The sequence below is a fragment of the Cynocephalus volans genome, chromosome 10, assembly GCF_027409185.1.
Source record: "Cynocephalus volans isolate mCynVol1 chromosome 10, mCynVol1.pri, whole genome shotgun sequence".
NCBI lineage: Eukaryota > Metazoa > Chordata > Mammalia > Dermoptera > Cynocephalidae > Cynocephalus > Cynocephalus volans.
In genome coordinates this window covers 51,333,755-51,359,985 of record NC_084469.1, presented here as the reverse complement: position 1 = coordinate 51,359,985, position 26,231 = coordinate 51,333,755, and the positions used below count along the sequence as shown (strand labels likewise).

General features: G+C 54.2%; 2 protein-coding genes across 2 annotated transcripts; one reads left to right on the top strand and one right to left on the bottom strand.

The window, feature by feature from the left end:
• The first annotated feature begins 5,847 nt into the window (after nucleotides 1-5,847).
• Nucleotides 5,848-22,253, top strand: NPAS1 (neuronal PAS domain protein 1). Its single transcript, XM_063112008.1, has 11 exons — nucleotides 5,848-5,969; nucleotides 6,354-6,589; nucleotides 13,617-13,690; nucleotides 13,964-14,053; nucleotides 16,134-16,296; nucleotides 18,160-18,275; nucleotides 18,561-18,718; nucleotides 19,299-19,405; nucleotides 19,859-20,006; nucleotides 21,117-21,211; nucleotides 21,790-22,253. The coding sequence occupies exons 1-11, from the start codon at nucleotides 5,848-5,850 to the stop codon at nucleotides 22,251-22,253; spliced, it is 1,773 nt and encodes a 590-aa protein (XP_062968078.1).
• A 238-nt stretch (nucleotides 22,254-22,491) lies between these two features.
• Nucleotides 22,492-24,756, bottom strand: TMEM160 (transmembrane protein 160). The gene is made up of 3 exons (XM_063112977.1): nucleotides 24,529-24,756; nucleotides 23,339-23,431; nucleotides 22,492-22,835 (listed from the first exon to the last, which is right to left on the bottom strand). Exons 1-3 carry the CDS (start codon nucleotides 24,734-24,736, stop codon nucleotides 22,570-22,572), a joined length of 567 nt encoding a protein of 188 aa, XP_062969047.1. The 5' UTR covers nucleotides 24,737-24,756; the 3' UTR covers nucleotides 22,492-22,569.
• Nucleotides 24,757-26,231: the final 1,475 nt, after the last annotated feature.

Genomic DNA, 26,231 nt, shown 5'->3' with positions numbered 1-26,231 from the left:
ATGTATGACTCGCTTGCCACATGTGAGACACAGTGTTGAGCACATCACACACATGGAAACTGATCCCAGGAGGTCTGGGGTTTCTGTTTCACAGAGTTCAGCACATAGTAGATGCTCAATAAATACTTGAATTACCTCATTGAATACTGATGACAACCTTATAAGTAATGTCCTGTGGATTTTTTCCTATTATCTTTTAATGACAGATTTATTGAGATATTTCACATACATTTTATCCTTTTAAAGTGGTTTTTTAGCATATTCCATGGTTTTCAGCATATTCACAGAGTTGTGCCACCATCACCACATTTTAGAATATTGTCATCACCCAAAAAGAAACCCTGTACCAATTAGCAGTCACTCATTCTCCTGCTATTAGTTTGCTAGGTCTACCGTAACAGAGTACCACAAACTAGGTGGCTAAAAACAACAGAAATGGGTTCTCTCACAGTTCCAGAGGGTGGAAGTCCGAAATCAAGGTGTCAGCAGAATCGGTTCCTTCTGAGGGCTCAGAGGGCAAGTCTGTCCCGTGCCTGTCTCCCAGCTTCTGGTGGTTTGCTAGCCTCTCTGGCCTTCCTTGGCTTGTAGAAGCATCATCCTGACTCTGCCTGCATCTTCACATGACATTCTCCCTGTGCGTCTCCCCTATGTTCAAATTTCTCCTTAAAAGAACAACAGTCATATTGGTTTAGAGCCCACTCAAATGACCTTATTTTAATTTGGTTACATCTGTAAAGACCCTATATTCAAAGTCATATTCGGAGGTAGTGGGGGTTAGGAGCCCAACACATGTATTTTGGGGAAGAGGTGGGAATACTGCCTGGTTTAAACAATGACAAGTTAGTGGCCATCTAGATACCCACCATCTGCATTAGGGCCTTTGCTGCTTGCTGCCCCTTGCCCCCCACCCACTGCATCCCCTTCCTCTTGCCCCAGATTCAACTGCTCTCCTAAATCTCACATTAATCATTCTTTCTCTCATTACTCTTTTACCATCCGGGATCACTTCCCTAAGTCATATGCTGTTGATTGTGCCTGTGTTCAGACCTGATAAAAATGGGACCATCCTGTGGTCATTCTTCTAGTTCTTATTTCTTTCACTAATATTCTATTTTTGAGATTCATGTGGATGTGGGGAAGTTATTTATTTGGGGAGTACTGTTAGATTGTCCCCATTTTTTTTTTAAAAGATGACCGGTAAGGGGATCTTAACCCTTGACTTGGTGTTGTCAGCACCACGCTCACCCAGTGAGCTAACCGGCCATCCCTATATGGGATCCGAACCCGTGGCCTTGGCGTTATCAGCACCGCACTCTCCGAGTGAGCCACAGGCCAGCTCCAGATTGTCCCCATTTTACAGATGAGGATAGGAAGGCACAGAGTGATGATGGAAACTGCCCAAGTTCCCATGGGTGGAGCCAGAATTTGAACTTGAGCCTCCTTAAACCTGTGCTTGCCAACTGCCAATATGGAGGAACGAGAATATTTAAGTCATTGGAACCCCTCCCCCAAACACACACACCCATACACGAAAACACATGCCCCCATGCTCTCAGTGCCCACCAAAATCTTGTCCCTCTCCTTGATTTCCCCTGGTGACAGGGAGCTCATCATCTCCCAAGAGGACATGCTATCCTTCCCTATCTTTTCCACCTGGGCTGCTTTGGGAGTAGCGAGGCCTCGGTGCTTTGACTAGGGGATGTCTCCAAAGTGGAGGAAGACCAACGACAGCTGAGTGTGGCTGAGAGATTGGGAGGCCTGGCTATGGGTGAGTGGTGGATCTTCCCGAGGGCCCCTCCATCCAGGTCTGCTTCTACCTCCTCTGCTCCCAAAGTCTGATTGCTATGTCCGCATCACCCAGACTCCCTTGTCCTCCAGCAACAGGCTGAGTTCTGCCAGTAGGAGTCGGTAGAGATAGGGATTGGAGGAGAGGGGGTATTTATGCCTACAGCTCCCTTCCAGCTGGGCCTTGGGTTGACTTTGTCCCTCCATGAAGGTCTCAGCTACCAGGGTCTTTTGAGTATCCCGTAACAGCTCTCTCCCCTTCCCCTTCAGGCTCTGAGTGGAACTGCTCCTACTCTGCCTGGCCTGGCTGCTGCCCCAGTCCTCCTGGGTTTCCCCAAATCTTTGTCTAGAATCCCTCAGGAAATGCTCCTTGGTGCCCAAGCTCTCTCCTGCCGAGACCCACCCTGACTCGGAAGCTGTCCTGTTTCCTCCCGTTCTCATCAGAGCTACAGAAGGGCACAGAGAGCATGTAGGAGCCCACCCATTTCACGGATGGAAAACAGACTAATGTGGGGTGTGTGTGTGTGTGTGTGTGTGTGTGTAGTGACTGTGACTATTGTATAGGGAAGACTATTTGTGTCTGGCATATGTGCCTTTGGGTGTATATACTAATATCTAACATATTTAATATGCCAGGCTCTATTCTCAGCTTTAAATCGCTTAACTCAGAGGTTCTCAAACTTTTTCGTTTCAGAACTTTTTTACACTCTTATTGAAGACACCAAAGAGCTTTTATTTTTGTTTTATAATGTATCAAACTTTGCCATATTAGAAATTAAAGCTGAGATTTTTAAAAATTACATTCAAGGGGCCAGCCCGTGGCTCACTCAGGAGAGTGTGGTGCTGATAACACCAAGGCCACGGGTTCGGATCCCTATATAGGGATGGCCGGTTCGCTCACTGGCTGAGCGTGGTGCTGACAACACCAAGTCAAGGAGTAAGATCCCCTTACCGGTCATCTTTAAAAAAAAAAAAAAAATTACATTCACTTTAAAATAGTAATAATAAACCCATTACAGGTTAACAAAAGTACATATCTTATGAAAAATGTATTTTCCAATACAAAAATTTTAGTGAGAGCACTACCATTATTTTACGTTTTTGCAAATCTCTTTAATGTCCAATTTAATAGAAAATGGCTGGATCTACATGGCTCCTTTTACATTTGGTGTGTTGTGACATCACAACATGCAGCCTCTAGAAAATGCCACTGGACACTCTTGGGAGAATGAAGTGAAAAAGGCAGAAACCGTCTGAGTATGAAAATTTGATGTGGCAGACTCCTGAGAAGTTCTTGGGGACCAGTTCCCAGGTCACACTGAGAACCACTGGATGAACTTAATGCTCATAATGATGCTATGAGGTAGATACTAGAATTAAATTATCCTCTTTTTACAGAGGAGGAAACTAAGGTCCAGAGATGTGGAGTTACTCATCCAGAATCACACAGCAGTAAGCATGCTGTTAACCTGTAAAAGATCCATGAGTGTGTAGATGTAATCATAAATAAACTGCATAGTATGAGTGCACTTCTCAAGGCTGGCATGGCACCTGCCCACGCCACATAGCCAGGAAGTGGTGTCAGGAGCTGGGAGCCAGTGATCTGAGTCTGAATCCCTACCCTGACATCTAACAAGTATCTCTGAGGATAAACAGAGGAATATTATCAGCTGAGAGATCATCATTACAAGTCTATATAGCCTCTGTATGCCTCAGTTTCCCTAGCTGTAAAATGGGTCTAGTAGTAGAGCCTAGCTCAGAACCTTGCTAAGGAATACAGGATTAGCAGAAAATAAGTGCTCCCTACTTGTTAACTATGATGGTCATGAACAAGTTTGAGTACTCTTGTGAGCCAGTGCACGCAGGTGCTCGTGTGTGCCTGGGCTTCCCCATCTGTCCAACCAGAGGTGTGCCCGTGCTCTCTGAGGGCCCCTGCATGTCTGCCTCTCCTAACATCCCCGCCCCATTTTTATTCCCCACTTTCGGATATCCTAGGGGGCATTTAAGTGCCTGGATACCCCATGCCAGGCAGCTATCAGAACGCCTCGGGACCCTGGGGAGTCACGGGGAGGGTTTTGGGGGGTGTGGGAGAGATGTTCAGAGTGGGGAGGGCCAGGCTTAAACGCCTAGGTCCCTGTCCCCTATGCAAGGCACTACAACCCCTGAGTTCCCATTTATGATCTTAGGGGAGCTCAGATGTTGGGGTTTCCATCCCTCCAGCGGGGTATGGGGATGAGACCGCAGGATCCTGGTCTCTGGCGTTCCTTAAAGATACCTGGGTCCTGGTCTCTGAGGGAGGTCCTGTCCGGACTCCTAATCCTGGCCTTGTTAGGATGGGCTTGGGTGCGAGGTCCCAGCTTTGTCTGGGGAAGGCGTGGTGACACCTCGAAGTTCTCTCCTGGAAAGGGAGGTTCTCGAACGCCCTGGATTTTTGTCCCGGAGGGGGCACTAACGTCTGACTCTCCACTCCTATGGTGGGCTTGGGTGCAGGGTACTCATCTTGTCTGCTGGGTTCTTGTCCCGGGTTCTCTCGGAAGAGCTGGGGCACTAAATTCCTCCCGACGGGGTGTGGAGATAGGTATTCCCCTCTCGGGGTGGGGAAGCTCCGATTCTGAGGTTCTTGTTCTGACCCCCGATTTTGCCGATGGGTGAGGGGACTCGGACACCAGGGCACCCGGAGACGCCAGAACTGGGGGGCCTCAATCAGGGAAAGGTACGAGGGGCTGGCACGGAGCAGGGCCGAGGGGCAGAGGCGCGGTGGGCGGGGCTCCGGCAGACCCCGCCCCGCCTGCCGGCTCTGTCCTCGCGTCTCTAGGTCTGCGAGGCCGCGGTGTGCGCCCAGAGCCGGGAGCCACAGCCCGCGCGCCCCACCGCGCCCCGCGCGCCCCGGGGTCTATGGAGCGGCCCCTCTGCGCCGCCTGGCCGGCCCGCCCGGCCCCAAGCCGTGCCCGAAGCCTGCCCTGCAGCCAGGTAACCGCGCTGGGGTCCTGCGAGAGTCTGGCATGAGGGGAAAGGGGACTCCTGGGTCCTGGAGGAATGGGAGGTTAGAACTCCAGTGTCCTAGGGGACAGTAATCAGGACGCCTGTATCCCGAGGCTGGGGGAAGGAGTTCGGGGCCCAAACACCCACGGATGTTTGGGTCCTGAAGAAATAGGGGGCCGAGGGACCTGGACCCCAGGGTCTGGGGATCTGGACACCTGGCTGGGGAGGCTTGCGGGAGGGGGTCTCCTGAACACCTAGTCCCGGAGGAATGAAGACCTAATTGAACACGTTCCTGGTTCTCGGGGATCTGGACACCAGGACACCTGGGCGCCGAGTATCGGCTCCATCCTGGGGGCGTCCTCGAGCTGAGGCTCTGGCCGCTGCGTCGGGGGCTAGGGCTCGCACGCCGGGGTCTTCGGGGAGGAAGTTGCGGTTGCGGAGATTTGGCGGCCCTGACACTTGGCGCCACCCCGAGGGGCTTCGCGAAGGTCCCTGCCCTCTGCCGCCTACCTCCTTAGCCCAGCCAGGGAAATAGGCGCACCACAGATGCGGGGAGTCGGACGCCTGGGGTGGGCTTGGGGGTCGGATCCCTCGGGCGGAGAGCTCGGTGGGGTAGGGGGAGGGCTGGAGTGGGCGTGCCCGGCCCCGGCGAGCCGCCCGCCCCCCGCCGGTCTTGGGCATGCTTGGCACGCAGCGCGCGGGCCGGTCCGATCCGTATGCGCGCCGCGTGCGCCCATTGGTATGCGGGAACCGGCCCGGCGCGGGCGTGAGGCGGGCGCGCTGGCGGGCGGCGCGGGGGAGGCGGCGGCGGGGCACGTCCTCACCCAGAGCGCCAGCTCCAGGCCGGCCAGGGTGGAAGCTGCGGCCTCTGTACCGGGGCATCTGGGAAGGGGAAACTGAGGCCCCATCCAGCTCCAGCTCCTTCTCCTTGCCGGGACCCTGAGCCACACACGGACCTCAGTTTCCCTAGGCCTCCCGAGGGCCACCCAGGGCCACCTGGGGCACTGAATGCTGCCTCGGGTTCCTTCCCACTGCAGGAGACGCGGGTCTCAGAGTCCGCCTGAAAGAGCCCCCGCGGAGATGGCGGCCCCTTATCCCAGCAGTGGTGGCGGAGCCGAGGTCAAATGCAGGGGAGGCCTTGGCGCCCGCGTCCCGTGGGACGTTCTGCCGGGGCTCGTGGTCAAGACCCCGCCCGGACCCTGGTGAGCAAAGCCCCTTCCCTCGGTCGTGGCCCCGCCCCCAGAGGCGTCCCGGGGAGAACCTACAGCCGCTTTCCTGCGCCGCCCCTTGGGGCTAGAATTTTTCAGCCGAGTTGCTCAGCCATTGTCCTGTACGTCATGCCCCGTCCCGCGTTCTGCGCCTGGTTCCTTCCCTCCCAATCCATGCCCTGCACTCTCACCTTCTCCCTCTTCCGCCTCCCAGAATTTACACCTAAGTCCTGTCCCCACGGCCAGGCTGTAGAGTCACACTCAGGTCTGCCCCCCTCCAGAGTGTCGAATCACTCCCAAAGCCACGTCCCGTTCCCGAGGCCCCAGGAGGCCGGGTCGCTCCGGGCCCCTGACGCCTCCTCCGCGCCGTCCGCCCAGCCTGCAGGCGCAGCGCAAGGAGAAGTCCCGCAACGCGGCCCGCTCGCGGCGCGGGAAGGAGAACCTGGAGTTCTTCGAGCTGGCCAAGCTTCTCCCCCTGCCCGGCGCCATCTCCAGCCAGCTGGACAAGGCGTCCATCGTGCGCCTCAGCGTCACCTACCTCCGCCTGCGCCGTTTCGCCGCGGTGGGGGCGCCGCCCTGGGGGCTGAGGGCTGCGGGGCCGCCGGCGGGCCTCGGTGAGTGCGCATGCGCAGGGGCGAGTGTCCCGGGGCGCGTCGGTGGAGGTGGGACCTCAGGGGGCTGCCAGTCGTCGCCCAGCTCCCTGGCCAAGAGGTAGCTCGGCGTTTGGAGTCAGCCAGACATTTCGTGTCCCTATCAGGTGGTCTTTGCTCTCCAAGCCTCAGCATATTAACCTGCAAAATGGGCACAAGAGGTTGGGAAGATGTCATGAATTTTGTCCTAAGCAAGGGCCTGGCAACACCAGAGATCAGACCACCCAGTAAAAAGAAACCCCAGCTACCTGGGCGGGGCAAAGGGAACGCTCCCCGGCCTCGCACTGAACTGGGCTGAGAGGTTTCGCACCCAGGCGTGAGGGGCCTCAGAGGGGACGCGATGGCTGGAGCCTCAGTTCCCAGTTTGGAGGAGCTGGAGGGAGACAGTGTAATATAGCAGGTAAGACAGGGAGCTTCAGAAAGACTCGCCTGGGTCCCTGTCCCCGTTCTGCCACTCCCCAGCTTTGTAGCCCCGGGTAGGTCGCCATTTGGGAAACGGGAATAACGGTCAAACCCCCCGCAGAGAACTGAGGCGAGGACCAACCAGGCAGTAATTGCAAAGCCTCGGACACGCCGGGCCCGGAGAACGCAGCAACGCGTGGCGAGCATTGCTCTCAGCGGTTACCTTGCAGGGTTACGGGGGCGCTGTTCACTGGGCGTCGACTGCATGTCTGGCTGTTCTGAGCACGAACCCAGCGGGAAACAAACCAGACAAAAGTCCCTGTCCTGGAGAGGCTGACATCCTTGTGGTCAAGACAAAATAAAGAAAAAACAATATAATCTATAATATATAAAAATATAGAATATGTAAGATACAGATTTGCATAGATATCTGATTTTATTATTATTACTCAGACTGTATTATTGGACATAGAAGTATTCAGTTATTGCTGAGTTTTGGGGGGCGGCTGGCCCGTATGGAGATTCGAACCCTTGACCTTATCAGCACCAGGCTCTCCAATTGAGCTAACCGGCCAGCCCTGTTTTTATTGCTGTGACTCCTGTTTTACGTATTGCTGCCATACCGTTGTTACTAGAAGACAGTGATGATATTAGTCTGAGTTCTCAGGTGAAAGGGACAGGGCATCCCAGGCTACTGCTGCCCCCCACCCTTCAAGCAGGAATAAGGAAGGGGGTGTCCTTAGGGTGGAGTTGGAGGGGCTCCAATTCCTCTCCTGCCCCGGTCCCAGGGGAGGAGGAGGGAGAGAAAATAGCATTGATTAAACTCGCAATAAATCACCATTTAAATTTAAATAATCCAGCTTCCCAGGCGGTAATTAGGCGAATTGACTGGCGCCGAGAGAATGCGGCATTAGCGCCTCTGATTACTGTCATTACCGCGAACAACACGTGCGCCGGCGGGGGATAAACATCTTGTCTATTGTCCCAGAGCTCGAGGCGGGAAGGGTGCGGGGAGGCCCAGAGCGTCTCACTGGGGTCCAGCCCCCAGAACTCGGGTGGGCATTCCGAGGCTCCGAGGCGGCAGGGGCTTGATGGAAGTCACAACACGGAGGTGGCAGACCACGGACTCACCGACCCCCGCCTGTACGCGGAAACGAACTGGGGTGTGTCTGGGCCCAGTAATGCGTAGACTCCTCTAGTCCAAAACTGGGAAATCAGGGACTGGCGGATTAGTTCAGCTGGTTAGAGCACAGCCTTAAAACACCAAGGTCCCGGGTTCGGATCCCCTTACCGCCAACCGCCAAAAAGAAAAAAAAAAAAGGAAATCGTGGGTGGGGCATTTCCAGCCAAGCAGGGTCTCTAACAAGAGGCCAAGCATGTGCTTTCATAATTCAGATGAGGAAACTGAGGACAGCTTCTTAGCTGAAGTCAGAGGACAAAGCATTGTGCCTCCCCCTCTCTGAAGGGGACGGGGCTTCTACATCCCTCTCAATAATAATAGCAATAATGTACAATCCACGTGTCAGACACTATACTAAGCACTGTATACAAAGTAACTTGCTTCATCCTCTGAGAAATCTTAGGAGGGAGGCACTATTATGATTCCCATTTTATAGAAGTGGAAAGCCAAGGCCCAGAGACGTGGAGCTGTTTGTCCAAGGTCACACAGTCAGGAAGGGACCCCAGGATTCAAACGCAGATGGCCTGGATCCAGAGTCCACCTTCTCCACCACCATACGTGGCATGGGATAAGTCCTACCTGTAGGTCTCAAAGTCTTTGAGCTTAGTCTGCCATCTGTGAAATGAGACAACAGATGTTAAAGTCTAACCCTGGGTCTCTGAGTCTAGGGAGGAGACAGACTTGCTCTCATGTCAGCATTCCCTATTTATTCAGCAAACACCCATTGAATACCTTCCCTGTGCCAGGCACTGGTCTAGGTGCTGGCGACACAGCAGGGAACAGGACAAAGTCTCTGTCCACAAGGGTGAAACCCCAAACTCTACATCCAAGGCCCCTGCCCCGTCCCTCCCCAATCTCATCTTCTGCCCCTGTCACCTCTTCACTCCCCCTCCTAACACTGGCCTCCTTGCTGTTCTTCAGAGAAGCATGTTCCCACCTCAGGTCCTTTGCACTTGCCCTGCCCTCCGCCAGGAGCTCCCTTGCCTCAGAATGCCAGCTCTTCAGCAAGGCCTTCCCTGACCACCTTATTAAACATGGCAACACCACCCCCACCCTCCAGTACTCCCTGCCTTACTTCTTTCCATAGCACTGTTGTCACCTCTGACGCTATATATTTATGTATCTTGTTTACTGTGTGTCTCTCTTCCATAGCCCTTTGGTCACCTGGGGTACAGTCATGGCTCAGGAAATAGTTGTTGGGTGACCGTGGAACTGGGTAAGTGTAGGAGGGTGACATCTTCAACCACAGGTTAGGTATGGCCTCTCTGAGAAGTGATCATTGAGCTGAGACTCCGAGGAGGTGAGGGAGCAGGCGATGAGAAAGCTGGAAGAGAGCAGCCGAGCAGAGGGCAGGCAGGTGCAAAGGCCCTTTGGCAGGTGGGAATCCGCTTGCTGGGCACGGCCAGCCTGAGGCCCGCGGGACGGGCTGCAGAGGAGTAGGTGAGCGGGGGTTGAACACGAAGTGGTCAACGGGGGCCATGGGGTACAGGGCCTCGTGGGTAGTGGTGAGCTGGGAGACTCAGAGGTGGTGTGAGCCCAGTGGGGAGGCAAGTGCTTGATCCAGGAGGGAGGTGGGCAGCTAGACCTGCTGGGCCAGGGGCCAAGGTGCAGTCAGGTCCAGTCCTCTAGCTTGTTGAAAATCGCGTGGCAGCCAGAGATAGAAAGGGGTCAAAGCGGACTCCAGGGAACTACCTAGAATGCTAGAGGTGCCCTGAAGTAAGAATCCTGGCAGAACTCTATTTTTAGGCACCTACCGTGTGCCTGGCTTTGTGCTATGGAGGCACTCCCCATGCAGGAACACATTCCACTCCATCGCTAGACCCATTTTACAGATGAGGCTGAGGAGAGGTCAGGTGGAAGCGCCCCATGCATGGTCCAGCCCCATTGTCCACCCCCCACAGTTTTCAGGCCTACTGCAGGGAGCTAGGCTTTTGGTGGTGGGCGGCGTTTCCTCTCCCAGAACTTCCCGTGGGTGGTATGTCCCAGCCCTCTTCTCTGGTACCCTGGATCAGCAAAGCCCTTCAGGGCAGTTGAGACTGAGAGGGGAAGGGGGACCCTTAAAATGTGGAGGTGGCCTTGGCTTCTCCCCTCTGTCCCCTTTCTGCCCCTCGGTCCCCATCTCTCTATCCCTCAGTCTCCCCTCTTTCTGTCCCTGGCTCCTCCCCCTCTACTGCCAGGTCTCACCCTCTCTCTGACCCCGGGTCTCCCCCCGACTCCTGAGTCCCCCTCTCTCTACCCCAGGCCCCCCTCTCTCCCCCCGGGTCCCCCCATCCCTGCCCTGGGTTACCCCCCGCCTCTGCAGGAGATGATGACAACCGGGACAGGCTCTTAGAAAAACCTCCTCGAATATTTTTTAAATGAGTAAGTGATGTTTGGGGTTTGGCTATGAGGAAGGGGAAGACCTGGGAGTAGTGAACAGCCACCTGCTGAATTTGGGGCCAGAGGAACAGGGGCATTTGGAGGGGAGAGGAGGGAACGTAGCAGGAGGAGTCGGGGAGTTGGTGAGATTGGGGAGGTGGGTGGCGGGGGTAATAAGACACATCGTTCAGTGGTGGGAGACGGACACTGGGGGCCCCTATCACAGGGGCCAGGGCCTATGGATGGGGAACAGCAGGTCCCTGAGCCCTCCACCTAACACACACCCTCATCCCTACGTGCCCATTAATGCTGTTAATTGCAGCGGCTTGGTCTGACCCGGGCTGATCCTGTGAGAGGGAAAATGAAGGAATTAGCAAAATGACAGGGGAAAATTGCGACAATTAGCAGGCAGCATTGTTCCCGCCTGTCACCCGGCTGGTTCGAGCTGCATTTCGGGGGAGGGGTCCCCAGCACCCCCCCCTCGGTTATTGTTCCTGGAGCTCTAGTCAGGGGTGGAGGCAGGGAGGAATCACCAGGAGGATGTGGGGCTTCTCCTGGGAGAAGGAGGCTTGGCCCAGACACTAGGGGGGACTGGGGGCCACGTCCTGATGGGGAAGGGGGTGGGGTATCGCTGCCTGGTGTTTTAATGATCTGGTGATTAACAATAGTAATCACACTATTAATACTAATCCCAGCTCTGTATCTGGCAGCACCTGCTGTGTGCCAGGCCTGAGCTAAGCCCATTCTGTTAAGCTGACTGAATGCTTAACCAGCCTGGGAGGTCAGTGCTTTTAGCAAACCCACTTGACAGAGGAGCAAACTGAGGCACAGACAGGCAAAGGGAATGGTCCCGGTGCAGGCAGCCAGGGAGGAACAGTGCTGGGACTTGACATCAGACCTGGATCCTTAGATCCACAAGAAGTAGATGCTTGGTGGCCCTTTGGGTTGCTGGGTCCTTCCCCTGCCTCCCCAAAGTTCCTGGCACCTCACTGTCAGCACTGGGCCTCGATCTCCCTTGGGTCACCCAGGAGTCCTGGATGGGAACAGAGTCTAGGACCTCTGCATCTCTGCCCACCCCCAGCATGCAGTCCAGGGCCCTGGCTCCTTACAGTAGGGGAGATGGGGCAGGGGGCCTGTGTCTCTCCTTGCCTCTGTCTCATTCGCCATCTCTGTCTCTCTGTTCCTGTCTTTCTCTGTATCTGTCTCTCTCTGTGTATCTCTTTTCCCATCTCTCCATTTCTCTCTCTTTTTTTGGCAGCTAGCCTGTGTGGGGATATGAACCCTTTACCTGGTGTTATCAGCACTAAGCTCCAACCAAGTGAGCTAACTGGCCAGTCCCCTCTCCATCCATCTCTTTATATCTCTCTGTCTTTAACTCCCTCTCTATCTCTCTATCTCTGTCTCTTTCTCTGTGTCTATATATGTCTCTGTCCCTATCTCTCTTATAAAAAAATTTTTATTGAGGTGAAATTTACATAACATAAAATTATCCATTTTAAAGTGTACAATTCAGTGGCCTTTATTACAGTCACAATGTTGTGCAAACATCACCTCTATCTAGTTCCAAAATATTTCCATCACCCCAAAAAGAAACTCTGTGTACCCATTAAGCAGCCTCTCCCCATCCTCCCCTGGCAACCACTAACTTGCTTTCTGCTCCTTGGATTTGCCAATTCTGGTCATTTCTTATAAATGGAGTCACACAATATGTGGCCTTTTGGGTCTGGCTTCTTTCACTTAGCATCATGTTTTCAAGTTCCATCCATGTTGTGGCATGTGTCAGTGATTCATTCCTTTTTATGGCCCAATAATATTCCTTTGGATGAACACACAACATTTTATTGATCCATTCATTAGTTGATGTACAGTTGGGTTGTCCCCACCTTTTGGTTATTGTGAATAATGCTGCTATGAACATACGTGTGCAAGTATTTGTTACAACGCCTGTTTTCAGCGCTTTTGGTTACATATATACTGAGAGGTAGAGCTGCCGGCTCACATGGTAATTCAATGTTTACTTATTGAGGAACCACCAAACTGTTTCCATAGTCACTGCACCATTTTACAGTCCCATCAGCAATGCATGAGGGTTCCAATTTCTCCACATCCTCGCCAACACTTATTTTCTGTTTTGTTTTGTTTTTAATTCTAGCCATCCTAGTGGGTGTGAAGTGGTATTTCATTATGGTTTTGATTTGCGTTTCTCTAATGATTAATGATGTTGAGTATCTCTCTTTATTGGCAATTTGTATATCATCTTTGGAGAAAGATAAAGTCCTTTTCCCATATTTGAATAGGGTTGTCTTTTTATGGTTGAGTTGTAATGTCTCTCTTTCTCTCTGTTCCTTTATTTTTATTTATTTATTTTCTTTAAAGACCGGTAAGGGGATCTAAACCCTTGGCTTGGTGTCATCACCCCCGGGTGAGCCATGGGCCGGCCCTCTCTCTGTTCCTTTATATCCCCCTGTCTGTCTCTCTGTCTCTCTGTCAGTCTCCTATCTGCCTCCTTCCCGTCCTTCAGGCCTGAGCTCAGATGCCCCCTCCATAGCCCTTATCCTATTATTATTCATTTCATGCCGCTGTTTGGTTTGTCATAGCACTGGCCACAAATGATAATTCTATATTTGTTAGTTGTTTGTTGTTCATCTACACCTGGCCTGCGAGCCCTAAGGGCAGGCCAGTCTGTCCTGGTCTCCTCTGTGTCCCCAGCACTATCTTGTACAGGACCTGTGAACTGTAGGTATTCAGAAAGCTTTTGCTGAGTGAATGAATGAATGAATGAATGATTACCTCTATACATCCCATGGTCTATCTCTCTGTCTCTGTGTGTCTTAGTCACTATGTTTGTCTCACTGTCTGGCCCACCTCTGCCCTCCACATACCCCAGATCTCTTCCCCCACGTGGCCCACAGACCCTGGAATCGAACCTCAAGACAGCTGCAGGCCCAGGAGGGAGAGAGAGAGATTTGTAGACTGGCTCCCTGGGGGCCTGCCCAGGCCAGGGTCAGCCAGTCCAATAGGCCCTGGCTTTATCCCTCCCTCTGCCCTCAGCCCCAAGCCGCAGGGGCCCCACGGCGCTGGTCACTGAAGTCTTCGAGCAGCACCTGGGAGGACACATCTTGCAGGTGAGGCTCCTTCCCTGCCTGCTGCTCCCTGCTGCCACCTGGTGGCTTCTGCCACAGAACAACAGCCTCTTCTCCAGCGTTTATCCCATGGGGAGCACAACTGGGAATCTGGATGCTCCGCCTCCCCTCCTGCCTGCCCCTTCCAAGGGCCACAGACGCCTCCTCCCCACCAGAACAATCCATCCCAGGTGGAGAACCTCCCTTACCACTTGTCGGGTGGACAAACTGATGCCAGGCCCTCCCCTCTCCCCTCCCTGTCTCTCCCAACTCCAGTCCCTGGATGGCTTCGTGTTTGCCTTGAACCAGGAAGGAAAATTCCTGTACATCTCAGAGACAGTCTCCATTTATCTGGGTCTCTCACAGGTAAGGGGCCCCCAGTGGGCAGTCTGGACTGGCTTAGCCACCATCTTCCTTGCCTGGCCCATGCATGTCTTTCTCTCTCCTGGCCTCAACCATCCCAGCATGAAAAAAATGGACTGGATCTCTGGTTCCCAAAGTGTGTTCCTTGGAAACCCACATAGCACACAACGTGGCTCATCCGCAGGAGCAGGGGAGGATTATTAAAGTAACGAGGCAGGGGCCGAGCCCGTGGCGCACTTGGTAGAGTGCTGCGCTGGGAGCCAGCGTGGCGACCCTCCCGCCGCGGGTTCGGATCCTATATAGGACTGACCGGTGCTCTCACTGGCTGAGTGCCGGTCACGAAAAAAACGACAAAAAAAATAAATAAATAAATAAAATAATAAATAAAGTAACGAGGCAAAACAGGAAAGCAAATTAGCTGAAAAATCAGTTTGCCAATGATTGGTGGCCAGATTGGTGGCCATATTTGCCAACACTTATTTCTTCTTAACAATTTTAAAAGTTTACAGCAATTCCTACTGGAAGGGTTTGAGGTTTGCCAGCTTTGCAAGACTTCTGTGGCATTTTAGTTGACTGGTTTGCATTTTGTTCTTTGTTTCGGCTTGCTGTTTTTGCCCCAGCTCCTGCAGCTGGAGGCTAAAATATAAAGAGAGGGCAGGGAGAAGCCAGAAGCCCTCATCCTTGGAGTCCTGGCTTCTTACAGCGTCTCAGCCTTTGCCAATCCATTCAATACAAATTGCTATCAACTTTTATCGTTTTTACAAACATTTTGGCAAATGGGAAATTTGGGAAATTCAGCGCCTTGGTAGTTTATCCCTTGTGAGCAGCTCTTCAGTGAGTTGTTAGAGATTCCTAGAGGAGGAAGACCTTGAAAGGAGGGGAATTTGGACAAGAGGAAGGGAGGAAGGAAGAGTAAAGGAGAGGCTTGAAGCTGGTGTGGGGGAGGGTTCAGGGAGGGAGAGGAGCCAGAGGGATGAGGGATAGAGGGATGCATGTAACCCCAAGGTGCAGGGCAGTGGGAGCCGCGAGAGGATTCTGGGGAGAGCCATGGTCAGATCAGTGACTTGTGGAGGGGTCTCTGAGTGGGGAACTGTAGGCCAGAAGACCAGTGAGGGTGCTGGGCAGGAGCACTCCCAGTGGGGAGAAGATGGGGGACTGCACTACAGGAGACAAGGACAGAGATGTGGGTGGTAGAATTGAATGTAAAAGTGCCTAACTTTAAGGTTCTAATTCTTTAAAGAGTTTGAAAACCATTCCACTGTTTGTATTCTGAGTTCCATTCCAGCTGGGACACCCTGTGATTCATGTCAGTGCGCAGCTGTTTGCTGTAAGGAATGGGAGTGAATAAGCAAGAGTTAGGAAAATGGAGGCTCTGACACCCCCACACCCTGCCCCAACACACGAGAGAGAGAGAGAGAGAGAGAGAGAGAGAGAGAGAGAGAGAGAGAGAGAGAGAGAGAGAGAGAGAGAGGGAGAGGGAGAGGGAGAGGGAGAGAGGGAGAGGGAGAAGAGAGAGACAGAGATAGAGAAGGAAAGAGAGACAGAGAGAGAGCGAGAGGGAGAGGGAGAGAGAGAGAGAGAAGAGAGAGACAGAGATAGAGAAGGAAAGAGAGACAGAGAGAGGGAGAGGGAGAGAGAGAGAGAGAAGAGAGAGACAGAGATAGAGAAGGAAAGAGAGACAGACAGAGAGAGAGGGAGAGGGAGAGAGAGAGAGAGAAGAGAGAGACAGAGATAGAGAAGGAAAGAGAGACAGACAGAGAGAGAGGGAGAGGGAGAGAGAGAGAGAAGAGAGAGACAGAGATAGAGAAGGAAAGAGAGACAGAGAGAGGAGAGAGAGAGCGCCCCTTCTTCACGGAGTAGGCAGGGGCAGAAAAGCCTTAAATAAACATTAGGTGTGAAGCAGGAAGGCACGAGAAGAGCCTAAACTGCAACCTCCTTTTAAAAGGTAATTTTTTTCTAATTAAAACACAAGACTGACATGAAGCGCGCCTGCGTGCAGGCGAGGAAGCCAGGGTGAGCCTGGCCGGCGAGTCACTGCGCGCGCACCTCACCCGTTTCCTGTATTCCCCTCCATTGCCGGCAGGTGGAGCTGACGGGCAGCAGCGTCTTCGACTACATCCACCCCGGGGACCACCCCGAGGTGCTGGAGCAGTTGGGGCTTCGGGCCCCGACCCTGGGGCCCTCCACCCCGCCCTCCGTCTCCTCCTCTTCCTCTTCTTCCTCGCTTGTGGATACCCCTGAGATCGGTAATTATGAGGACCCCGAAAGAATGAAGCCTGAGGATAGATCAGGGACGCTCGGCACACTGTATCCAGCTGTACCTCTTTTGTACAAAAACCACTCCCGTTAGAGTTGTGCAAAGCAAGTCTTTGTAAAACTTACCAGAGTCTAAATTGAAGCGGTGAGACATGGCTCCCTAAAATAGCCTAAGCTCGCTAAGATTGCCTGGCTTCCCCAGGTTTGAGCTTTAGAAAAGACCCCTCCGCTGCTCACTGGAGGTGGGAGTGGCTTTGGTAAATAATAAGGCGGCTTATTGGGCATTAACATTGTGCTGTGCCTTTAAGTCCATTATTGCACTGGGTCCTACCCCAACTCCACAAGGCAGTAGCTATTATTATCTCCACTTTACAGAACAGAAAACTGAGGCACAGCACAGAGAGGTTAATGGCCTCAGGTCACACAACTGTAAGTGATTGAGTTGGACTCCAGCCTAGTTTTGTCCAGTGCCAGGATTTGTGCTCCTAATCCTTCTCTTCAGTAGGAATTTCCACTCTCGTGTTAGGGAGGGAGGGTGTTGGAGATTACCATGAAAGTTCCTTTTAGCTCTGAGATGTTGAGGGCCTATGAGGCAAACTATCCTATAAATAGGATTTTGCTATATAGAGGTCCCCAACTTACAGCTTTATGATAGTGCAAAAGTGATAAGCACTCAGTAGAACCTGTACTTAGGTACCCACACAACCATTCTATTTCTCACTTTCAGTACCGGAGCACAAATAAATTAATAATAAATTAGATGTGATATTCAACACTTTTTTATAAAATACTTTTTGTTAGATGATTTTGCCCAACCGTAGGCTAATGTAAGCATTCTGAGCACGTTTAAGATAGGCTAGCTAAGCTGTGATGTTCGATGGTTAGGCGTATTAAATGCATTTTTTTTTTTTTTTTCTGTCTTTTTCGTGACCGGTACTCAGCCAGGGAGTGCACCGGCCATTCCTATATAGGATCCGAACCCGCGGCGGGAGCGTCGCCGCGCTCCCAGCGCCGCACTCTCCCGAGTGCGCCACGGGCTCGGCCCATTAATGCAATTTTGACTTACGATATTTTCAGCTTACTATGGGTTTATCGGGACGTAACCGCATTGTAGGTCAAGGAGCGTTTGTATTGGGTTTACTTAACAGCAAAAACACCTGAGATGTCAGCCATGCTTGCCGGCTTGGGGAGATATCTGCAATACATGTGGGACTATTGGGGACTGTGACTGTGTTTGTACCTGAGTTTGAGGCACAGGGTCATCTGTGTGTGAGTATAGTTATAAGACTGTATAGTGGGATTTACAGAATAATCTGGATTTATTTGTGGCTGTTCCCTATTCTGTGCCAGGCCATGTGCTGGGGACATAGTAGTGACCATGACAGTCCCAGCCCCACCCTCTTGGGGCTCACAGTCCAGTGGGGGAAACTGACCTGTCCCAAGACAATGACAACCCAGACCAAGCAGGGTTGGGATGGGGGAGCTTAGAGGGGGCAGCTGACCCAGCCCAGGGGTCAGGGAGGGCTTCCTGGAGGAGAGTCTGAGCTGAGAGCTGGAAGATGTAGCTAAAGAGGCGGGCTTTCTTCTAAAGACCCTAGGGAGCTATGGCAGGTTCAGAGCAGGGGAGGGACAGGGTCAGATTTAAGCTTTAGAAAGACCTGGCTGGCTGCCGCATGGATGGGAGGTTAGTGTATGCTGTCTCAGTGAGCTTGGAGAACCATTAGGTATGTCTCTGAGTGTGTCATGACCCTGTGGGTATTCCGTGTCCATGTTGGGCTGGCTTTGCCAGGGGTGGAGGTGGCCTGTGTGTTTCTTCATCAGGACCCCATACCCTTCCACACTCTCCACCCCAGAGGCCAGCCCCACCCAGGTGCTTCCCACCTCCCGGGTCCAGGAGCGCTCCTTCTTCATCCGCATGAAATCCACCCTCACCAAGAGGGGGCTACACGTCAAGGCCTCAGGGTACAAGGTGGGTGTGGCTCATCTGGCCCTAGCCCCTGACTCCCAAGTACCCTCACCCCCGAGAGAGCGCCTGCATTCCTGCCAGCTATGTCGCAGGTCCGAGAGTGACTAAGGGAGCCAGGCTGGTGACTTCACTAGCTGCAGAGAACCAGACCTGGAAGTGGGGGCCACACACTGCCCCTGTGCCCCGGCACCTTTGGATGACAGATGGAACCTGGCCTGGGGTTCTGGTTCTGGTCCTCCTGCCCCACTGGTCCCACTTTGCCCCTCTAACCACACCCACTGCCAGCAGGTCATCCACGTGACCGGGCGACTTAGAGCCCGCGCACTGGGCCTTGTGGCCCTTGGCCACACGTTGCCCCCAGCCCCACTGGCTGAGCTGCCACTACACGGACACATGATCGTCTTCCGTCTCAGCCTGGGTCTCACCATCCTTGCTTGTGAGAGCAGGTACCCGGGTTGGTGGCTGATGTGGGGTGGGTGGGGGTGCACAGGAGACCTGGGGTATGTGGGAAGTGGGAAGGGCACTGGGGAGCCACAGAAAGCAGAAGAGTAGGGAGGAGCAGGGGTGATGGAAAGAAGGGCGTGAGGCTGGGAGGCAAGGGTGGCCACTGGGGTCTGGCCCAGGGTGGGGCCTTTAAGGATGGAGAAGAGGCTGGTGTCATGGCGTGCTTCTGCAGAGCTGTGCCCCTCCCAGAGCCCATCTCTTCCTCTGATCTCTGATCTCTCATCCATTCCTTCTCCTGCACCACGCAGTGGGGAAAAATTAAATAGTGAAATAGTTCCCATGCTCTGAGCATCTCCAGAGTGCCTGGGGCCTTGCCACATGTCAGGAGCATCATCTGCTTGAATGCTCATAGCCAACCCAGGAGGGACACTATTATTATGCCCATTTTACAGAAAGGAAAACAGAGGCAGAACTCTCCAGAGCAAGTATGTAACCCAGGGTGACTCTGGAGCCAACTCTACCTCTTTCCCCCCACCCCATGGTCTTGGACTCCTTCTCCCATCTTCTCTCTGTTGCCCACAGAGTCAGTGATCACATGGACCTGGGGCCCTCAGAGCTCGTGGGCCGCAGCTGCTACCAGTTTGTCCATGGACAGGATGCAACCAGGATCCGCCAAAGCCACCTGGACTGTGAGATATGCCTCCACTAACCACCACCCCACACCTGAGTACCCCCCACTGCCCTGTTCCCTAGAAGTCCTTCTCCAGGGCTGACCACAGGCCCTCCTGCTGTACCTTATAGCTCCAGGGGCTCAATTCATCACAGAAAGAGCAGCAAGGAGACTCTGAGCAACAGCTCAGGATGTGGGGTGGGAATAAAGGGGACTGTCTCTCTGACCCACCCTTAAAAGTCCAGGAGGCCTCGATGCTGGGTTAGCTCTCACACTCTCTGTTTCCCTTTCTGTGCTTTTGTCTTTCTCTCTTCTCCCCATTGTCTCACCCTTTCTGTCTCTCTGTCCACCCCCCTCTGCTGGTCTTCCTCTCCCTCTCTGCCTGTCCCCTCCTGTCCACCTGTCTCTCTGTCTTGCCCCCATCCCTGCCCGCATCCCTTCCGGTCTCTCCCTGCCCCTGCACTGGGCTCAGTGCTGGACAAGGGGCAGGTGATGACTGGTTACTACCGCTGGCTGCAGCGCGCTGGGGGCTTTGTGTGGCTGCAATCCGTGGCCACCGTGGCTGGGAGCGGGAAGAACCCCGGGGAGCACCACGTGCTCTGGGTCAGCCACGTGCTCAGGTGAGGGCTGTGCCCCACCCTACCCACAGAGGGCTTCCCTCCCAGAGATCCTGCCGTCTCTCCCAACTTCGGGGTGGGGGCTCTTCAGGGAGGGCTTCTAGAACAGGACAAGCCTGGAGGAGTCTAAAAACATGAAGGGGAAAGGGGGACAGTGAGAAGCCTGGAGATGGAATGGTCTTGCTTATAGGAGACAGACAGGAGTCACGGGGAAGGGAACAGTATCTGTGAGAGAGGCAGAGGCAGGTCCACAGCAATGTCAGGCCCAGGTTGAGGGTCTGGACTTGACTCTGGGGCACTGGGGAGCCATGGCAGGCTCTTACCAGGGGAGGGCCACTGAGTAGAGCAACTGATGGAAAGAAGCCAGAGGTGGGGAAGGCATTTTAAGCAGAAGGCACAGCCAAGACAAAGGCCAAGAGCAACAGCCTGACCTGTCTGAAGAACTAAAGGTAGTGTTTGGGGCTGGAGTATAAAGTCGTGAGAGACAGGCTGAGGATAATTGTAGGGCCTTTTGTCTCAGGGGCAATGGGGAGCTATAGAAGGCTTTAGAGCTAGAGAGGGTCACAGTCAAATCTGCTTTTTGTAAAAACCCCTCTGGCTGCCGTGTAGAGCGGGGGGAGGGGGGCTGAGGGACAAGACAGGTGCTGGGGGTTCAGGGAGGAGGCTGGGGCAGGTACTGGGAAATGAGGGACTCTAAGGGTGGAAAAGGGGAGGAGGCCATATTCTGCTCAGTCTCTGGCTTTGCTGGGCCTGGATTTGGGCTCCTAAGTAGAGCAGCAAATTTGGAAGGAAGATGCTGAGGTCAGGTAAGCATGAGGTGCCCAAGGGACCAAATGGTGACATCCAGGTAGCCACCATCTGTATGGGTCTGGCCTTAGAAGAGAGGGCCAAACTGGGCTTAAAACCAACCTGGAGTTTAGGGGTCTGGTGATGAGCCCTTTAAATGCCTGGGGGAGGTCCACATTCACTGGTGGGGTTGTCTACACTCATAATGGTGGAGGGGAAGTCTACACTCACTGCTGTGAGTCGGGTGGGGCTAGAGGGAGCCTTCACTCACCAGAAGCTGGACAGCCCGGGACCTCTGGCTCCCAATACCATCCATCTTGTCCCCAGCCAAGCTGAGGATGGCCAAACACCTCTGGATGCCTTCCAGCTTCCAGCCAGCATGGCCTGTGAGGACGTGTCCAGCCCAGGGCCGGAACCCACAGGTAAGCCCCACCTCCTACCTCAGTCCCTGAAAAGCTCTGAGGGACCTTTGGGACCTGCTTTCCAATCCAGAAGCCACTAGCCACATGTGGCCATTTATATTAACATTAAAAATTAAAAGTCTGTGCCCTCAGTCATACTGGCTACATTTCAAGTGCTCAGTAGCCACATGTAGCCAGTGACTGCCTTGTGGGACAGTCTATAGAATATTTTCATTACCATGGAAAGTTCTATCCTGGAAAGTTCTGCTGAATAGCACAAGCCAAGACCAGGGTTTCTCAATCCCCAGCTCTACTGACATTTTAGGGCCAGGTGATTCTTTGTTGTGGGGCTGTCCTGTGCACTGTAGGATGTTTAACAGCATCCCTGGCCTTGGCCCACTAGAGGCCAGTAGCACCCTCCTCCCAGCTGTGACAACAAGAATGCCTCCAGACATTGCAAGGTGTCTCCTGGAGAACAAAACTGTTCCCAGCTGAGAACCCCAGGTCTAGGCCACTGAGCACAATTCCATTCCACAGACAGGAAGACTGAGGGAGGGGAACTCACACACACAGCGCCCTTCTGACTCTTCCCCTTACAGAGCCGGAGCCCCCAGTGGAAGAGAAGCAGGCTGCCCCCCCGGATGAGAACGAGGCGCCCGAGACACAGGGCAAACGCATCAAACTGGAGCCCGGTCCGAGGGAAACTAAAGACTCAGAGGACAGTGGGGACGAGGAGCTGTCCAGCCACCCAGCCTCACCGCGGCCCGAGTTCACCTCTGTCATCCGGGCAGGGGCCCTGAAGAGGGCCCCGGTGCAGCCCTGGGGCCTGGTGCCTGCCGGGGACCCCGCACCGGCCCTCCTGCATGCAGGCTTCCTGCCGCCCGTCGTGCGGGGCCTGTGCGCGCCCAGCACCATCCGCTACGGCCCCACGGAGCTGGGCCTCATGTATCCACATCTGCAGAGGCTGGGCCCGGCTCCCCCACTCCCAGAGGCCTTTTACCCAACCCTGGGCCTGCCTTACCCTGGGCACACGGGCACCAGGGGACAGCGGAAGGGGGACTGAGGACTGAGAGGGCCGCCAGAGGGATGGCGCCTCGGGGGTGGCTGAGGGCTCCACGGGCTGTGAGGGCAGGTGCTCAGCCCTCCTGAGTATTAAACGCCTGCTCCCTTCCTGTGGCTTGGTCTTGGGGGCTGGGAGAGCTGTGCACTCCTCCCCCCGTGTCTGTCTCCTCGCCTTCCTCTCCCACGCCATCCACCTCCAGGCCCAGCCTTCCCCAAGTAACACGAACCACTACTCGGAGTCTGGAGCAAGGGGTCAGGTTTTAATGTCCCAGTGCTCGGGCCGTCCAGCGCCCGGCCAGTCCCCATGGCCCTGTTGCTTACTCAGGTGGCGGCCGGCCTGCTTCATCCGGGCCTTCTGCAGTGGCCGCTCCGTCATCCTCGGGCACCAGTTCCACATCCAGCTCGAGCTGGCCCATGTAGAGGCCGACGGCACACGCCCAGAGCAGGCTGGCGGCCAGCACAGCCCCCACGCCGGCCGCTGCGCCCCCCAGCGAGAGCTGCATGGGCCCCCGCAGCGCTGCCAGGCCCACAGCATACGAGGCGCCGCCCCACACCACGCACAGACCGCCCAGCAGGAAGAAGCCTGTGGAAGAAGGCGGAACCACGGTCAAGGGCGCGCAGGACCTGGGGCCCGGACTGGGACAGGGTGGGGTCAGGGGTAGTACAGGGCCAAGGTTACGGGCATGAGAAGGGATCAGAGAGGGTGTCTAGAACTTAGAGGTGGGTGTCTGGGGGTCCAGGATTGGAGGAGGGGTGGAGGCCGGTCTGGAAGCAAAGACAGTGTTGGAGGGGCAGAGGCCATGCCAGGGGCTGGCAGCATGAGCTCGGGCTAGGACCCTCATATTTCTTGAGAAGTCAGATTGGAGGAGAGGAGACTCATTGCCAGGCTCTGGGCCACCCACTTCAGGTGGGTCCAGTGCCCATGAGGAGGGGTGGGTTGGGGGAAGCTGGGAGGTTCTCCATATATTATTGGGGGGTGGGATGGAACAGGAAGGAGTCTACATTTACTAGGGATGAATGCATTCCCCAGTCTGGGGGGACTGTCCACATTTCCTGATGGGGGTGAGAGTAGGGGTCTGCACTCACCATAGGCAGCTTCCCGACCCATGTCACTCTGCATGAAGGAGATGACCCCGATGCCAGATGCCAGGAGGCCATTGCGGAACCAGGAGAGGAAGGCTGGAGAGAGCAGGAGATGGGGGCGCCGGTCAGCATCAGGCCCAACGCTACCTCCTAAACTCCCCTCAGCCCAGGCACTCAAACCGAGGGTACTGCCCTCATTCCCCCTCCATCCCATCCAGCCACAAGGCTAACCCGCCCCAAATCCTCACCTATTCCAGGAAGCCCCGCATCTAACCCCATCTCCCCAAATCCTCTCTCGCCTCCATCTTTGTGCCCCTCCCCCGCAAACTGCAACACTGAAGTTTCAAGACGGTCTCTGCAGAATCTGGACGAGGATCTAGAATCAAAATTGCAGAACCTCAATCTGTAGACAGGAAGACTACAAGGGGTCATCTTGATCAGCCCCTCCCCACATATGACTCCTCACAGCACGCTCTCTCACTTCTTTCTCAGACCTCTGGGACAAACTGTTCCCCCATCCCAGGCTTCTTTCCAGTCTCCCTTCCACTTCCTTCAAATCTCCTACTGGGTATGGCCTGTCCCGAAGCCATCCACATCTCCCCCCAGGCAACAGGCTGGTCTCATTACAGACCCTGCACCCCACCCCATCCTACATCTAGATGCCTGGTCCGCTCCAATCTGGAACCATCACTTGAGGCCCCGCCCCCTGCAGACTAGATCAACTCTCCCTCCAATCAGCAGAGAGCTCTCCTTCTGTTGGCTGTCCCCTCTTCCAATCCAGAACTTCCTCCTCTTCTGCAGGGATCCACGCTCTCGCTTTATGCAGACTGGTCGTATTTGCATCCCGAATGGACCCCTATTTGCAGGCAACTCCCTCAACTCTTAGCTCTCTCTGAAAGCCTCTCTCATCTCCTATGAGGCTGCCTCTCCTAACCAGACCCCCTCCCCCGCAGTTCCTACCACACCCCATAAACCCGAACCCAACCACCCCATCTGCAAGCCCTTCCCCTATGCGGACAGCCTGGGCTCTTGCAGCCAGAACTTCCCTGCGCTCGGACGGAAGCCCTTCTCCCTGCCGAGCCCGGGCCCTGTTTCCAGCAGAAGCCCCGCCCCCATCGCCCACTCACACGCCGACTGTTCTACTACTTGAACCCTTTCTCCTATCCGGTCAGACTCCGACCCCAGCCCCAGACCTGTCTCATGCGCTTTCCGGAGGAGCCAGGCATCCGCGCGGTCCAGCTCGGACACCGGGGGTGGCGAAGCCCCGGCGCGGGGGCCGTGGCCAGGGGCGAAGGACCCCCGGGGGCCCCCGCTCCGGGGCCGCTGAGGCTGCTGCAGCGCCCCCCGGAAGCGTAGTCGGGCTAGGCGGGCGGCCCGAGCCCACCACCAGCCGCCTCCCATGATTCGCACTAGGGCCGCCGCGCACCGCACCGCCCCACGGGCCGCCTGTAGGCCGCAGCCCGCGTCACTCAGGCTGAGCGGCCCGTCTATTGGTTCTGCGCCCGCCACTCAGGTCTGGCGCGCAATGTCCATTGGCCGGAACGGCCGTGATTCCCTCCTCTGTCATCTGTGCCGGTAGTGCCTGTCTCACCTTGCTTAATGTCGCTGGACTACGAATCCCAAAGTTCTTTGCGCCGGAGAAAGGCCAGTCTTCAGAAGCCGGAGGCGCGATGTCTGCTGGGACTTGTAGTTTAAAAAACTTTAATTCTAATAGCCAGAAAACAAAACAAAACTCAGGGTGCTTAATGCAGAACCTCTGAAAAAGCTCGGGGAACCCAGAGGAGAGTAAAACTCACCAGTGATAACACCAATGGGCTATTACTACTAATATTTTGTTGTATTCCTGTCCAGTTGTTTTTCTACGCAGATGTAAAATAAAGTGCTGTTTTGTTTTTGTTTTTGTTTTCAAAAAGATGACCGGTAAGAGAATTTTAACCCTTGACTTGGTGTTGTCAGCACCACGCTCTCCCAAGTGAGCCACGGGCCGGCCCCATGAAGTGCTGTTTGCCAAAATAATTTTTTTCGCATAACAATGTATTGTAGGGCTGGCCGGTTAGTTCAGTTGGTTAGAGCGCGGTGTTATAACATCAACGTCAAGGGTTCAGTTCCCATACCAGCTGGCCGCCAAAAACAAAAGAAGAAAAACAAAACAAAGTACTGTGAACACTGACCCACGGCACTGAATATTTTTCCAAATATCATTTGGGGCTGGCCAGTTAGCTCGCTTGGTTAGCCTTATAACACCAAGGTCACGGTTTAGGATCCCCATAGCTGCCAGCCGCCTAGGTAAGTAAATAAATAAATTTGAACATAGTACCAAATACAGGGTCTAATGAAAGGTAATTCTCACCCTGTTCCCTAGCCAGTTCCCATCCCCCGTTCCACAGCATCATGTTTAATGGTTCATTCTGTGTTATAAGGACGTACCACGAGTGATTGATCTGGACCCCTATTATCGGACAGATAAGTTGTTTCCAATTTTCTCTGCTATAGGCAATTGTAGTTTCCTTGAAGGTCTAAGCCTCTGGTCTTAGTTGGGAGGGGCAAGATCCACTGGCAAACTCCAACCGCCAGTTTCCGCTCCTGGATCCGTACATGGCTTTATATATACACTTACTACACTCTATCATGGTGATCCCTATACTTACTCGTGTCTGCCATCTGGCTCTGAGCCTCCAGTGGCCGGGGTCCTTGGCTGACGTCCCCCACTTATCCACCCAGTACAGGTGGGGGACTCAGTTAATAATAATAACAAACATTTACTGATGGCTTTCTCTGTTCCAGAAATTGTGCTAGGCACATTAGGTACATAGTGTCATGTTATCCTCCTTGTAACTTTAGGAGTTAGGGATTAGAATGTTCCCTATTTTATAGAGGAAAAAAGTGAGGCTAAGAG